This window comes from Oncorhynchus masou, chromosome 10, assembly GCF_036934945.1.
Source record: "Oncorhynchus masou masou isolate Uvic2021 chromosome 10, UVic_Omas_1.1, whole genome shotgun sequence".
NCBI classification, from domain to species: Eukaryota; Metazoa; Chordata; class Actinopteri; order Salmoniformes; family Salmonidae; genus Oncorhynchus; species Oncorhynchus masou.
The window spans coordinates 12039040-12053511 of NC_088221.1; the positions used below are offsets into that span (position 1 = coordinate 12039040).

The window sequence follows — 14472 nt, forward strand, 5'->3', positions numbered from 1 at the left end:
CCGACCTTGAATATGTGGACACCTATAAGTACCTAGGTGTCTGGCTAGACTGCAAACTCTCCTTCCAGACCCATATCAAACATCTCCAATCGAAAATCAAATCAAGAGTCGGCTTTCTATTCCGTAACAAAGCCTCCTTCACTCACGCTGCCAAGTTTACCCTAGTAAAACTGACTATCCTACCGATCCTTGACTTCGGCGATGTCATCTACAAAATTGCTTCCAACACTCTTCTCAGCAAACTGGATGCAGTTTATCACAGTGCCATCCGTTTTGTCACTAAAGCACCTTATACTACCCACCACTGCGACTTGTATGCTCTAGTCGGCTGGCCCTCGCTACATATTCGTCGGAAGACCCACTGGATCCAGGTCGTCAACAAGGCCATGCTAGGTAAAGCTCCACCTTATCTTGGCCAGGTCGCAGTTGTAAATGAGAACTTGTTCTCAACTAGCCTACCTGGTTAAATAAAGGTGAAATAAAAATAAATAAAATAAAACTTAAAAATGGAGCCACTGGACACTACCTACAAATACTGCACTGTACAGGAAAAACGATAGATTGTGTATCCATAAAACCAGGGTCCAGACTACTCACTAGAGTCCCTAGAATACAAAACAGCCATTCAAGCCTAGGATGAGGTACACCAAGGCCAGAACTGGAAGGCTTGATAACCACATCTACTATGAGGCTACGCAGTCAGTAAACTCATGTTGAGTCTAAATCAACATGTAAAGTGTTTCATGTTTCCATGTTTCATGAGCTGAAGTAAAAGATCCCTACATTTTTCAATATTAACAAAAAGCTTATTTCTCTCAAATTGTATACACATAGTTGTTTACATACATTAGTGAGCATTTCTCCTTTGCCAAGATAATCAATCCACCCGACAGGTTTGGCATATCAAGAAGCTGATTAAACAGCATGATCATTACACAGGTGCACATTGTGCTGGGGACAATAGAATGTCTAAAATGTGCAGTTTTGTCACACAACACAATGCCACAGATGGGTTTTCCATTATGGGTTTTCCATTCCTGTGGCGGTCCTCATGAGAGCCAGTTTCATCATAGCACTTGATAGTTTTTGCGACTGCACTTGAAGAAACTTTCAAAGTTCTTGAAATTTTCCAGATTGACTGACCTTCATGTCTTAAAGTAATGATGATGGACTGTCATTTCTCTCTGCTTATTTGAGCTGATCTTGCCATAATATGGCCATGGTCTTTTACCAGAAAGGGCTATCTTCTTTATACCACCCCTACCATGTCACAACACAACTGACTGGCTCAAACTCATTAAGAAGGAAAGAAATTCCACAAGTTAACTTAACAAGGCACACCTGTTAATTGAAATGCATTCCAGGTGACTACCTCATGAAGCTGGTTGAGAGAATGCCAAGCATGTCCAAAGCTGTCATCAAGGAAAAGGGTGGCTATTTGAAGAATCTCAAACATAAAATACATTTTTATTTGTTTAACACTTTTTTTGGTTACTAAATGATTCCATATGTGTTATTTCATAGTTTTGATGTCTTCACTATTATTCTACAATGTAGAAAATAGTAAAAAATAAAGAAAAACCCTTGAATGAGTAGGTGTTCTTAAACTTTTGACAGGTAGTGTACATCAGGGCACAGTATTATTACTGCAACAACATTCATTTTTAAAATAATATTGTCAATGCTTTACATTGAAAAACTATTGTGGCCAGGTTAAATCTCAATTCCTTGAAGTGCATAAAGGGATACCCCAGGGTTTGATTCTGGAGCCACTATTATTCACGCTGTATATAAATAACATTGGAAATACTGTGAAAAATGTGAAATCTTTATGCCGATGACACAGTATGGTATTCTGTTGCACCATCTGTAAACATAGCCTTTTCACATTAGCATTCGGTATTTCCAAGCACTACAGTCACTCTTGGATCTTAAGTTGGTACCTAATGCAAACAAAACAAAATGCATGCTATTTTCTAGGTTTTCCAGACTTAAGTAACCTTGAAGTTACTAGCCTTACCACAGATTATTTTGTTGAGTTCCCTCCCTCTTTATAAATATCTTGGTGTCTGGCTAGATGGTCAATTGGGGATCAAAATTGGATTATTCTACAGAAATAGAGCATGTGTAGTCTGTTGATAATAGAAAGGTGTCCATGCCACTTTTATGTCTGTTTTAGATGCAGCTTCCACATTTAAACCTCTAGATGCTGTTTTCCATTGTGCCTGTAGATTCATTACTGCCGATTTTAAATCTTTTAACTCACCCTTGCGTATTGTATCAAAAGGAGGGTTGGGCCTCTCTATTTGTAAGATTAGAGCAGAATTCCCTTTGTTTATTTACCATGAGCTCCCACAGAAACATTCGTCAAGGTTAAAACAATAGAATACCGTAGAAGAGCACAAGATTGGATAGTGCTAGAGGTTCCAAGGGTGGCTTCTGATTTAGGGAATAGCTGCTTTGGTTTTTATGCTCCACAGATGTGGAATGTGTTGCAGGGGAGGCTCAGGCTTGAATGCCTGTTGTCCTTTATGATGTGTGTGTTTTGTATTGTGCAGGGCTCATTTGAAAAAAATGGACTTGGTCTCAATATGACACCCTGTAAAATAAAGGTCAATAAATCAAATACAAGTCTCTGATATCTTTCCACACTGGATTGTGCAACATTTGCCCATTATTATACTTTACAAAAATATAAACCCAACATGTAACAATTTTACTGAGTTACAGTTCATGTAAGGAAATCAGTCCATTGAAATATACATTAGGCCCTAATCTATGGATTTCACATGATTGGGCAGGGGCACAGCCATGGGTGGGCCTGGGAGGGCATAGGACCACCCACTGGGGAGCCAGGCCCAGCCAATCAGAATGAGTTTTTCCCCACAAAAGAGCTTTATTACAGACACAAATACTGCACAGTTTCATCAGCTGTCCGGGTGGTTGGTCTCAGACGATTCCGCAGGTGAAGAAGCTGGATGTGTAGGTCCTGGGCTGGCGTGGTTACATGTGGTCTGCGGCTGTTTGGACATACTGCCAAATTCTCAAAAACAATGTTGGAGGCAGCATATGGTAGACAAACTAACATTCAATTATCTGGCAACAGCTCTGGTGGACAGCTGTCAGCATTCCAATTGTACGCTCCCTCAAAAGTTTAGAAATCTGTGGCTTTGTGTTGTGTGACAAAACTGCACATTTTAGTGGCCTTTTATTGTCCCCAGTACAAGGTGCACTTGTGTAATGATCATGCTGTTTAATTAGCTTTTTAATATGCCACACCTGTCATGTGGATGGATTATCTTGGCAACGGAGAAATGCTCACTAACAAGGACGTAAACAAATGTGTGCACAACGTTTTAGAGAAATAAGCTTTTTGTGCGTATGGAACATTTCTGGGATCTTTTATTTCAGTTCATGAAACATGGGACCAACACTTTACATGTTGCGTTTTTGTTCAGTGATTTTCAAAATTCAAGCTTGGTCAAATTGGTTGAATGATCATTGCTGTTTTAAAGTCATCATTGGCCTCATGGTCAAATCCCTGAGTGGTTTCCTTCCTCTCCGGCAACTGAGTTAGAAAGGTCTGTATCTTTGTAGTGACTGGGTGTATTGATACACCATCCAACGTATAATTAATAACTTCACCGTGATATTCAATGTCTGTTTTGTTTTTTATTAGTACCCATATAAAGGGGTTGAATTCTTATTGACTCAAGACATTTCTGCTTTTAATTTTTTTCTTAATTTCTAACATAATTCCACTTTGACATGGGGTATTGTGTGGAGGCTAGTGACACAAAATCTCAATTTAATCCATTTTAAATTCAGGCTGTAACAACAAAATGTGGGAAAAGTCAAGGGTTATGAATACTTTCTGAAGGCACTGTAAATCTTAAGATTTTACCACTTTGTTTTAGGTAGCAATAGTATCACATCTTGCTAACGTGAAGCAGAACTGATTCACCAATTTGCTCAGTAGTAGGTTTGAAGCACTGTAGCATGGAGCATACTACCAGCTTTGTATTTGATTAGGCATGTACACATGGTTATGGTTTTATGGTTGTTTATGAATTGCCATTCAATTGCCTTGCCTGTAGGTATGAGAAAAATGTAATCAGCATAACATTTAAATATTTGATGACAAAGATTGATTTTTGTGAGAGAGTCTACATACTGTACTGTATATCCTACTTATAGGAATGCTTAATGTGCTTCACAAATGGCACCCTATTCCTATATAGTGCACTGCTTGACCAGTGCTATAGGCCCTGGTCAAAACTAGTTCACTATGTAGGGAATAGGGTGCCATTTGGGAAGCACACAGTACGAATGAATGATGGGTCTCTGCGTCCGCTGTTACAAAATGTTAGAAACATCCTTTCATAATTTGAATAAATACATAACGATTTAAAATCAATCAAGTTATACCAGTTCTCATATTTAAATAAACAATACATCCAGAAATTAAGTAATTAAGGTCTGGGTTTTCAAATCCTACACTATTGGGGCAATACTACATGAAGTGTTCAATCAGTGTTCTAGACCCTGAGTGCTAATTGCACAAGTAAACAATCATATTGAGTAAATGGGTGACCAGTACTAAGTGTCACAGGTGGGATCTGAACCCCAGTCTCTGAGTTCGGGAAACCATGACCTCAAAGGTCCAATGCAGCTGTTTAAAAAAAAATCTCAATATCAAATCAATTCTGGGTAAAAATTAAGTGCCTTACTGTGATAATCAAAAAGAAACCCAAAATAGCTTCCTAGCAAAGAACAATTTCTCAAATAAGAACTTTGCTCGGACTGTCTGGGAGTGGTCTGAGTGGGGAGGGGAAAACTATAAACTAGCTGTTATTGGCTGAGAGGTTTGGAACTCTCTTATTGGTCTAATAAAGAGATTCTCACCAGGTGGGCCAAAATTCCATCCCAACAAAACAGGCTGAAATTTCAGGTAGTCTTTTCAAACAGCTCTAACACTAAAAGGCCATTAAGTTCACAGTATTATTCCAACCTCATAGTGTGGAAATATAGAACGCAGGAAAGTCACGTTTTTGACTGCACTGGCCATTTAACCATTAGACACAAATTCCTCTTGGGCCGAGGGAGACACTGATTTTGAAATCGCAGGGCAGTCCGACTCACCTCAACTACATGAGCGATGAGAGCTAATGTGAAGACCTCAGATTTGTTGTAAACGATTTGGGTCTAAGAAAGAGAAATATGCAACTCATTGTTTGGTCACTGCCCTATTCGGATTGAAATTTGCAGCCTGTCCTTCCAGCTTAGACCATTCAAATCACAACTAAACCTGAGACCTATGAATGGGGAACCAACAAAATGCATTCAAAGTGAGCTTGGAGGTGACAGACGTGTACCGACAAACAAGAATGATGTACAAAAGTGATGTGAGAAGTTAATCGTGTTGGATTCTTTCATTCATATCTCAAACCGCACCGTTGGAAAAATAACCGTTGTACTATATCTCCACACTAAGGGATCAATGCTGAATATTTCTTCACAGACAATAGCACTTCTACAAAGGCTGACCACATTCTACAATAAATTACATTCAACAGTTCTATTACCGTTCATAGATCTTTCCCTGATAGTTAGTTAATCATTTCCAAGGATAATATATTACAATTTTGGCATTTCCAATACATGGACACCATAAGAGTGGTAGGGCTTCATACTACAGCTCTGAAAGATCTCGATCTCAATGTCTTGTCTTCTGGCATCTTGAACACAGTAATGATATTCACACAACATGTTTGTTGACAAGCTACAGGTATTATCTACTATCCAGAGATGGAAAAGCATGTTTCAATGGCAGAGTCCTGGGGTGTAATCATTAGTCCAAACAGTAGCAACGAAAACAAGTTTCTATTGGACAAATTCAGGTAGGTCCCTCCCCATTTGGTTCAGTTTACTTCGGTTTGGTTCTGTTAAGTGCCTAGTGAATACACCCCCAAAGTACTACTAACAGAGTGTTTTTCGTTTCACCTTTGTGTTAATTGGCTGTTCACGGGGTGATTATAGGGTGTGTCCCATGCTGCTGGTCAACAGTCCCTTGATGTTGGTGACAGGGCGCGCGTCGTGTAGTTGTCTCCGTCTGTCGATGAAGGATGCCAGACGGCCCGTGTCCAGTGGGGTCTTGGAGTAGTCTCCACTGTGGGCACTCACCCAGGGGTGCTGAAGACAGATAGTGGCAATGGGCCTCTTCCGGGGGTCCTGCTGCAGGGTAGAGCTTATGAAGTCCCTGGCCGCCTGGCTCACTCCCTGGAAGTAGTCCTCTGGGAAGCAGAAGTCCAGCTTGCAGATATTGACGCAAGTCTCCTCCAGGCTCTCGTCCAGGAAGGGCGAGACACCGCTCAGCATGACGTAGGCCAGAACCCCGGCGCTCCAAACGTCAGTGCTCAGGGACACCGCTGTGCCCTGGATCAGCTCAGGAGCCGCAAACTCGGGGTTGCCCAGGAGAAGATGGACATAACGGTGGCGAGACACCTGGACCGCATCTCCAAAATCTATGAGCTTGATAGAAGGAACAGGCACGTGGAGATCCACCAGGAGGTTCTCAGGCTAGAGACACGATATGAATGCGTTTGTTAATGGGTTTGACCAAGATCAGGTTAAAAGGGACAGGTGCTTTTAGACCACAAAAGTTAACTAATTTCCATTCATTTGGGGCGTCGTGGGACGTGGTTTCATCTTGACAGGCTACTTTAGAGGTCTGAAAACATCTGTCAAACTAAAGTGTAACGTCACTTTAATATATGTTCTTAGCATTGGTACTGATGTGTGCTTTGTGTTCACCTTAAGGTCTAGATGGGCCACTCTGCAGGTGTGGAGGTGCTGCAAGGCCTCTAAGGTGTCCTTCACAAAGAAGGCCACCTTCTCCTCCATCAGCTCATCATGGGCCACCAGGTAGTCCAACAGCCTCCCGCCCTCCAGCCTGGGAGCAACACGAGACAAAAATGTATACAGACCACACTATGACACTATTGTGCGTCCCAAATGGCACCCTATTCCCTACACAGTGCACTGATTTTGACCAATGTAGGGAATAGGGTGCCATTTGGGATGCAAACAATGACTATGTTCATTTACACTAACAAAGCCAAGTGTAAACTATAATCCCTAGCCTGGGTCCTATACTGGGTTCTCTTCTATGAATTTCATTCCATGAGCTTCACATGTTAGTGTTGGCAACACAGCAAGAAGTTGGCTAAAAGCAAAAAGTGACTGAAACACCAGGCTGTACAATAATCTATCCCTCTTTCTCAATTAATCTTTTCTCGATTCCTCTCTCCTTGCCGCCTCCTCAATCGTATTGGAGGATAAGATCCAAAGTCCCTGCACCCGGACCTTCTTCTCCAATGCATTTTGAGAAGGAGGTGAGCAGAGATGATGCAAGGAATCAAGGGAAATATGAATTGAGAAACAGCCCAAGTCCACAGCAGAAATGTCCTTACAGCTCGAAGACCAACATGAGGGCGGTGGGGGACTCGTAGGTGTCAGTCAGAGCCACCAGCTGAGGATGCTGGACGTGGCTCAAGATGTCTGCCTCGTGGTCCACCTGCTCCTTCTTTTGCATCTTCTTAGTGATGTACTTCACAGCCACCTCCTTCTTGCTGGCCTTGTTCAGACACTTTCTCACCACGGAGAATCGACCCCTGGAGAAGGGAGAGGAGTAGGAGGGTAGTTGTAACAGGTAAAACATTTCATTGTTGTAAACTGCTGCTGTGAGCCTTTGTTATGAGAATTTTTATGAAAAGTCCCAATAAAATACAAAAATTATTATGATAGGCTGCTTTAAAACAGCGGGGGGGGGGGGGGGTGTACTTTACCGTCCAATCTCACAAATTTCCGTGAAACTCGATTCAAAGTTGTCTTTCCACTGAATGCCCATTCCATCATATGTGGAAGCTTAGAATAGAGAGATAACAAATGGAATATTTTATTAGTCAATATTTACATTGTCGCTACATTCGTACAGTAACGTTTCTTTCTTCAAGGACCTCTCAATCTGCCATGACTGGTTTTTGTGATGAGGGTGAAATGCCAAGATAATGCTTCCAAAATGGCACCCTATTCCCTTTATGGTGCCCTACATTTGACCATAGGGCTCTGGTCAAAAGCAGTGCACTGTATAGGGAATGGGGTGCCATTTAGTATGGATTCTAGGAGCAGGCACCTGGGTCCTGGTCAAAAGTAGTGCACTATATAGAGAATAGGGTGCCATTTAGGACGTATCCATAGTCTAGGTATAGCTTAACTCCCTCCCTGCTTGTAGTGTGAAGGTGGAGGGTTTGACTCACTCCCGCTGGGCAGGGTCACCATGTTGGAGGGCTCGCTGGGTGGACTGACCCCCCAGGGGTTACTGGCACTGACCCGGAACTGGTAGTGCCCCCCAGGGATGAGATCTTCAATCTTAACACACACATCTACTGTAGAGACCACTGACTGCTGCCACAGTAGGGAGTCTGCAGGGAAGAGAATGAAGAGGTCAACAAGTTCTTGCTCAACGATCTCAGGTGACTGTCAGTAGCTTGTGAATTGTAGGGGAAGTTGGGCCTAGATGGTGATCTTGGGTCAGTTTTGCATTTCCCCTACTAATGGTTAGGGTTAGCATTGGGGAGGTGAGGCTGATCCTAAATCTGTATCTTGGTGCACCCCAGAGCCAGAAGAGATGGGCCTACTGTACCTTCCTGCCTGTACTCTACTGTGTAGCTGGACACGGCACAGCTAGCTGAGCTGGCAGGGGGGAGCCAGTGGACAGTCACCGCATTGCTACTGGCCTCCTGGGCCACGGGCCTAGCAGGTGCTGTTGGGATACCTGAGAACAGACATCAGCCCAACATCAGTAGTCTCCATGGTCATAGAGAACCTCACCTCCTACCTCATTCCTCACTATATCCATCATCCACAACCCCCATCTCTTCCTTTCCTCTTACCTTGGACTTTGATAGAGGCAGAGGAGGAGGCAGTGCCATGGTCATTGACAGCCATACAGGTGTAGATGCCAGTGTCCTGGGGCATTAGGTTACAGATCTTCAGCAGAATGTCACCCGTATCCCTGGAGACAGACAGAGAAGAAGAGGCCAGGTTGGATTGGTTGCTGAAAATGGAGCTTGACCTATGTTACATTTGAGTTCAATCCCAAATGGCACTCTATTCCTTACATAGTGCACTACTAAAATAGACCGTAACCCTATAAGTCCTGGTCAAAAGTAGTGCACAACATAGGGAATTGGGTGCCATTTGGGACAGAACGTTGATGTATGCTTTCGCTGATTGCTTCTTTTACTGAGCTCCATCTAATGTTCATGCTAGTCCTCCAACAACAGGTTTAGTCTACTTAATGGATGGACAATGGGATTAGGCTACAGGCATTACCTTTAAGCAATTCTCAGACAATAGATTGGAACTTTTCCCTATATAGTGGGGTACCACTGGAATGGAACTATGAAACATATGGTTTCCCGGAATTGGTCACGTTCCACTTAATTTATTTGAGCCATTAATATGAGCCATCCTCCCTTCATCAGGCACCACAGGATGTTGAAAAATACCTGCGTTCATCTAGACCAGGGGTTCCAAACTTGTTTCCCCAGGGCCCCCTATATAACATTTGAAAAACGTCAAACTGGAGGGCATAGTAAAATGTTGTTGTTTTGAAGCTAATTTCCTGCAATTTTACATAGTCTAGCAAGACTCATGGCATCTTTTAGGTAGGCTATTTAATGATAATAATAATGGTTAAGGAAAATAAAGTTTAGATCTGATTTCCCCAAATGTTATTCCACTACCAAATATGTTATATGATCATTTATATGAAGCCTCAATTTAATTATACATATTCCCTTTTACAGAAAGTGAATAGATCAATTGATAGTGACAGTCACACATTGTATAAGATCCCTTTCCAAGCAAAGTCCGATTTCTTTGTCTCCTCGACTTTAGAAGGTTGTAGCTCAGCTTCTGAATGTCACAGAGACAAACCATTCTCGTGCAGAGTTGCATCTTCCTCGGGCATTTTACTACTTGTTTCTAGCCTAAAGCATTGTCGATTTCTGTTTAGTTTTAGATCGATATCAACAATTGCGAATTGTAAAAAAATTCATTACAAAATAAGGAGAGCTACCCTCCTGTAGGTTTTCGCTCTGAATAACCTGATTCAATTTATCAAACAGCTGATTAGGGTTGGAGTGAAAACCTACAGGACAACCTGCATTGTCATCTTCTGTACGTAAATCCGAGACACTGCTTTTAGTATGATATGTTATATTTGTACGGTATACAGTACCTTCAGAAAGTATTTAACCCTGGACTTTTTCCACATTTTGTTGTGTTACAGCCTGAATTTAAAATTTATTAAACTGTTTTCTCTCAACCATCTACACACAATACCTCATAACAACAATGTGAAAACATGTTTTTAGAAATGTTTGCTAATTTACTTGAAAATTAAAAACAGAAATATAGCATTTACATAAGTATTAACACCCCTGAATCAATACTTTGTAGAAGCAACATTGTCTAAAAACTTTTCACACCTGGATTGTGCAACATTTTCTCTACTATTATTCTGACATTTCACATTCTTAAAATAAAGTGGTGATACTAACTGACCTAAAACGTAATTTTTCCTAGGATTAAATGTCAGGAATTGTGAAAAACGGAGTTTAAATGTATTTGGCTAAGGTACATGTAAACTTCCGACTTCGACTGTATGTTGTTGGACACCAGGATCATTTTACCTTGCTATGGAAAAAAAGAGACCAGTCATATAATATAATATGGGAGTTAATCTTTTGACTCGGTGGCGAGATACATGTTGCAGTGTCTGAAGATGCCTGGGGGTTTCATTGTCACCTTGAAATGTTTCCCGGGCCTGTGGTCTTGGGGAGAGCAGTGAGTGAGATTGAGGCCAAAAACTACCCAATTTAATAAGGCCTGGGCATTTGTATGTTTTTACCTTAAGGTTTGCAAATACCCACACAACACACTTGTTATGACTTTGTTGGTGTTTTTAAAATACTATGTTTTGATTTTATTGTAACTGTACTATTTCATTTGGGTTTAGTGCCATGTTATCTTAAAAGGGGCACACACAGACATTTCATTTTCTGAAGTTTTCCTTTTCAGAGTTTTAAATGAATTATTTTCGTAAGACATTTACTGGAAACCTGGGATATGAAATGTTTCTTATGAATTAGTCTAATATAGTAAGAAACACTTCTTTGGAGGGTTTGTATGACCTCTCTCCTGACTTTCCTGTGTGGTTTGATCACTCTCACTGGAAAGCCATTTGGATAATGAATTTAAGGTCATTTGTAATACTGATTTGAAGGTTATTTGTAATATTGATAATTATGATATAGTTTATACTGCTTCGACATATTTGTGATTTGGACCAATGTGAAGAAGGAGAGGGTGTTGCCTTTGACTAAGGGTAGGCTGTCTTAAGTCTATTTTCCTATGACCTTATGGGTATACATTTTTGTTCTTTATGGAGTTAAGGGTTAGTGTTTCTATAGTTCTATTTTGACCAGTAGTAGTAGTGTTGTTTTTTTTACACATTACTCACATGGGGAGTTGTGTGTCAAAATGGGGGAAGTAACAGTCCTCTGAGGTTTTGGATTGAAGTTTACACACCTGGAGTGATATGTGAAGGAGTGTATTGTTGTGTTGTTTGTTCTGTTCTGTTTTGATACAAATCTCACCAGATTAGGTCTGCTGGATTGCTGGGATTTCTCCCGGTAGGTTATAGGTCTAACATCCTGATCCTGTGGCTCTGCGATGAAGAAAATAAATAATTCAATTGAAAGGGTTGTTATTCTCTTTGACACATGTTTAGACATTGGTATTAAGAATAATTGGTAAAAGTAATAATTGATCATAGTCAATGCTTGTCTGGATTTCCCTGAATCAAAAATGAACTGAACTAAACTATTGTTCTGATCTGTTCTCTCTTGAGGTTATCATGAAGGGTGACGTGTCTTAATGCATGGAAAAGATCATGCGGCCGAACCGTGGGTGTACCTCAAAACCCCTAATTGACTGAAGAAAAGCGGGGGGGAAAAGCGTGCAATACGGCCCTATCCGCACCACTTCTACTGAGAGACCTTAGTCCTGAGCCAGCACCCTGTGTGCAGCGTCCAATTGGAGCCATCAACTGCTTTTCTCTCAGGAGTGTGAGAGGTGTCCACGTGGAGGGAGCATGGGGAGAAATCTGTTCCAAACTTCTCTTATGTTGCTGGTATACTGGTTGACAAATGGACAAGACATAATGGGTGGTGAAGGTGGTGGCGGGCGGCTCAGGTGAGACATTGAAATTGGGACATTATCATGGGTCATCCACTTTGAACTGTAAAGCTATTGGAGGAAGGCAATGAAGAAGATGCAAGAAGAATCAGTGCCTGGAGGGGTTAGGTTGATTGTAGAGGTCTACACACTACATAAAATGTATAGTAAATTTAGATTAAGAATGCATTAGGACACTGATCTGTAATTATAAATCATGATAAGTTAAAACTAGAATTATAGCATAATTATACTGTATGTTAATGTAAATGTACATTCTGCCAGTGTTGATGTGCGTTAAATTGAGGGTTTTTGACTGAGTGATGGGACTCATTTAAATCACTGAGCAATGTCATTGTATATTTGGGTTGGATAATTAAATGGGTTTTGATTATGATTTGGAAAATGAATTATTTTTTTAAACTGAAGGACTGATTTGTGTTTAGTATGTTATTAACTATACGAGTGAAGCAATTCATGTATTATGGATTGATTGTTTTGATTGCTGTTATGAACTAAAGATGTTGACACTATTCGCAGCATGCCCTAGTGAATGGAGAGGGTGAACTCTGATGCGGAGAGTGAAACTGATCCTAATCTATTTGGTCTACAGGCATTGCCTTATAAATAGTGGAATCATGATGCTTGTCTTGGGTCATGTTCATTAGGCAACAACGGAATACATTTTACTTAAACAAGAGCCACTACCTGGATTTGTCCAACAAGATATGCTAATTTTAGTTTCTGGGATGGACATAGTCATTTCCATCATGCTGATCCATTGGAGTGTGATAGATAACTAAAGCTTATTTTATTAAACTCCATTGTTGCATGCACTTAATTATGCATTTAAATATGAGCTTTTCACTGTCTATGAAGATACACACTAACATTCAAAAATTTGGGGTCACTTAGAAATGTCCTTGTTTTTGAAAGAAAAGCACTTCTTTTTGTCCATTAAAATAACATAGAAATACAGTGTAGACATTGTTCATGTTGTAAATTACCATTGTAGCTGGAAATTACTGATTTTTAATGGAATATCTACATAGAGGCCCATTATCAGCAACCATCACTCCTTTGTTCCAATGGCATCTTGGCATCCAAGTTTATAATTTTAAAAGACTAATTGATCATTAGAGAACCCTTTTGCAATTATGTTAGCACAGCTGAAAACTGGTGTCCTGATTTAAAGAAGCAATAAAACTGGCCTCCTTTAGACTAGTTGAGTATCTGGAGCATCAGCATTTGTGGATTCGATTACAGGCTCAAAATGGCCAGAAACAAAGACCTTTCTTCTGAAACTCGTCAGTCTATTCTTGTTCTGAGAAATTAAGGCTATTCCATGTGAGAAATTGCCAAGAAACTTAAGATCTCGTACAACGCTGTGTACTACTCACTTCACAGAATAGAGCAAACTGGTTCTAACCAAAATAGAAAGAGGAGTGCGAGGCCCCGGCGCACAACTGAGCAAGAGGACAAGTACATTAGTGTCTAGTTTGAGAAGCAGAAGCCTCGCAAGTCCTCAACTGGCAGCTTCATTAAATAGTACCTGCAAAACACCAGTCTCAACGTCAACAGTGAAGAGGCGACTCCGAGATGCTGGCCTTCTAGGCAGAGTTCCTCTATCCAGTGTCTGTGTTCCATGTTAATCATTTATTTTTATTGGTTAGTCCTAGATATGGATTTGTTTTGCAACTTTGACTAGAAGGCCAGCATCCCAGAGTCGCCTCATCACTGTTGACGTTGAGACAGTAAATATTAAATATAAATATATTAAATGAAATGTTTTAAAGAAATGTAAAAGTGTCCTTTTGATTACAATAATTCCACCACACTTGTTGCAAACAAATCCAATCTAATTTTATCGGTCACATACACATATTTGGCATATGTTATTGTGGGTGTAGCGAAATGCTGGTAGATATTGAAGACTTGCGCAAGGAACCTCATTAAAGATGGCAGTGATGGGATTGAACCCAAGCCTCCGTAAAGACTGGAGCCTTAACATGGAGCCTTAGAACGCCTGGCCATGCTACCCAGCTCTAAAAGGTTGCATGTTTTGGAATATTTTTTATTCTGTACAGGCTTCGTTCTTTTCACTCTGTCAATTAGGTAAGTATTGTGGAGTACTGTGCATTCAGAAAGCATTCCGCCCCTTGACTT

At 40.7% G+C, this 14472-nt stretch overlaps 1 protein-coding gene across 2 annotated transcripts in view; it reads right to left on the bottom strand.

The window, feature by feature from the left end:
* Positions 1–5417: 5417 nt before the first annotated feature.
* LOC135547152 (kalirin-like) overlaps positions 5418–14472 on the bottom strand; it is a 279689-nt gene continuing 270634 nt past the window's right edge. For both annotated transcript variants that reach the window (XM_064975865.1, XM_064975866.1), the window contains exons 54-60: positions 8955–9076; positions 8705–8836; positions 8319–8483; positions 7848–7926; positions 7473–7673; positions 6814–6952; positions 5418–6579 (exon numbers count right to left, since the gene is read on the bottom strand). In XM_064975865.1, the coding sequence (XP_064831937.1) occupies positions 6034–6579; positions 6814–6952; positions 7473–7673; positions 7848–7926; positions 8319–8483; positions 8705–8836; positions 8955–9076 (1384 nt within the window). In that variant the 3' untranslated portion in view covers positions 5418–6033. The remainder of the gene's footprint in view (positions 6580–6813; positions 6953–7472; positions 7674–7847; positions 7927–8318; positions 8484–8704; positions 8837–8954; positions 9077–14472) is intronic.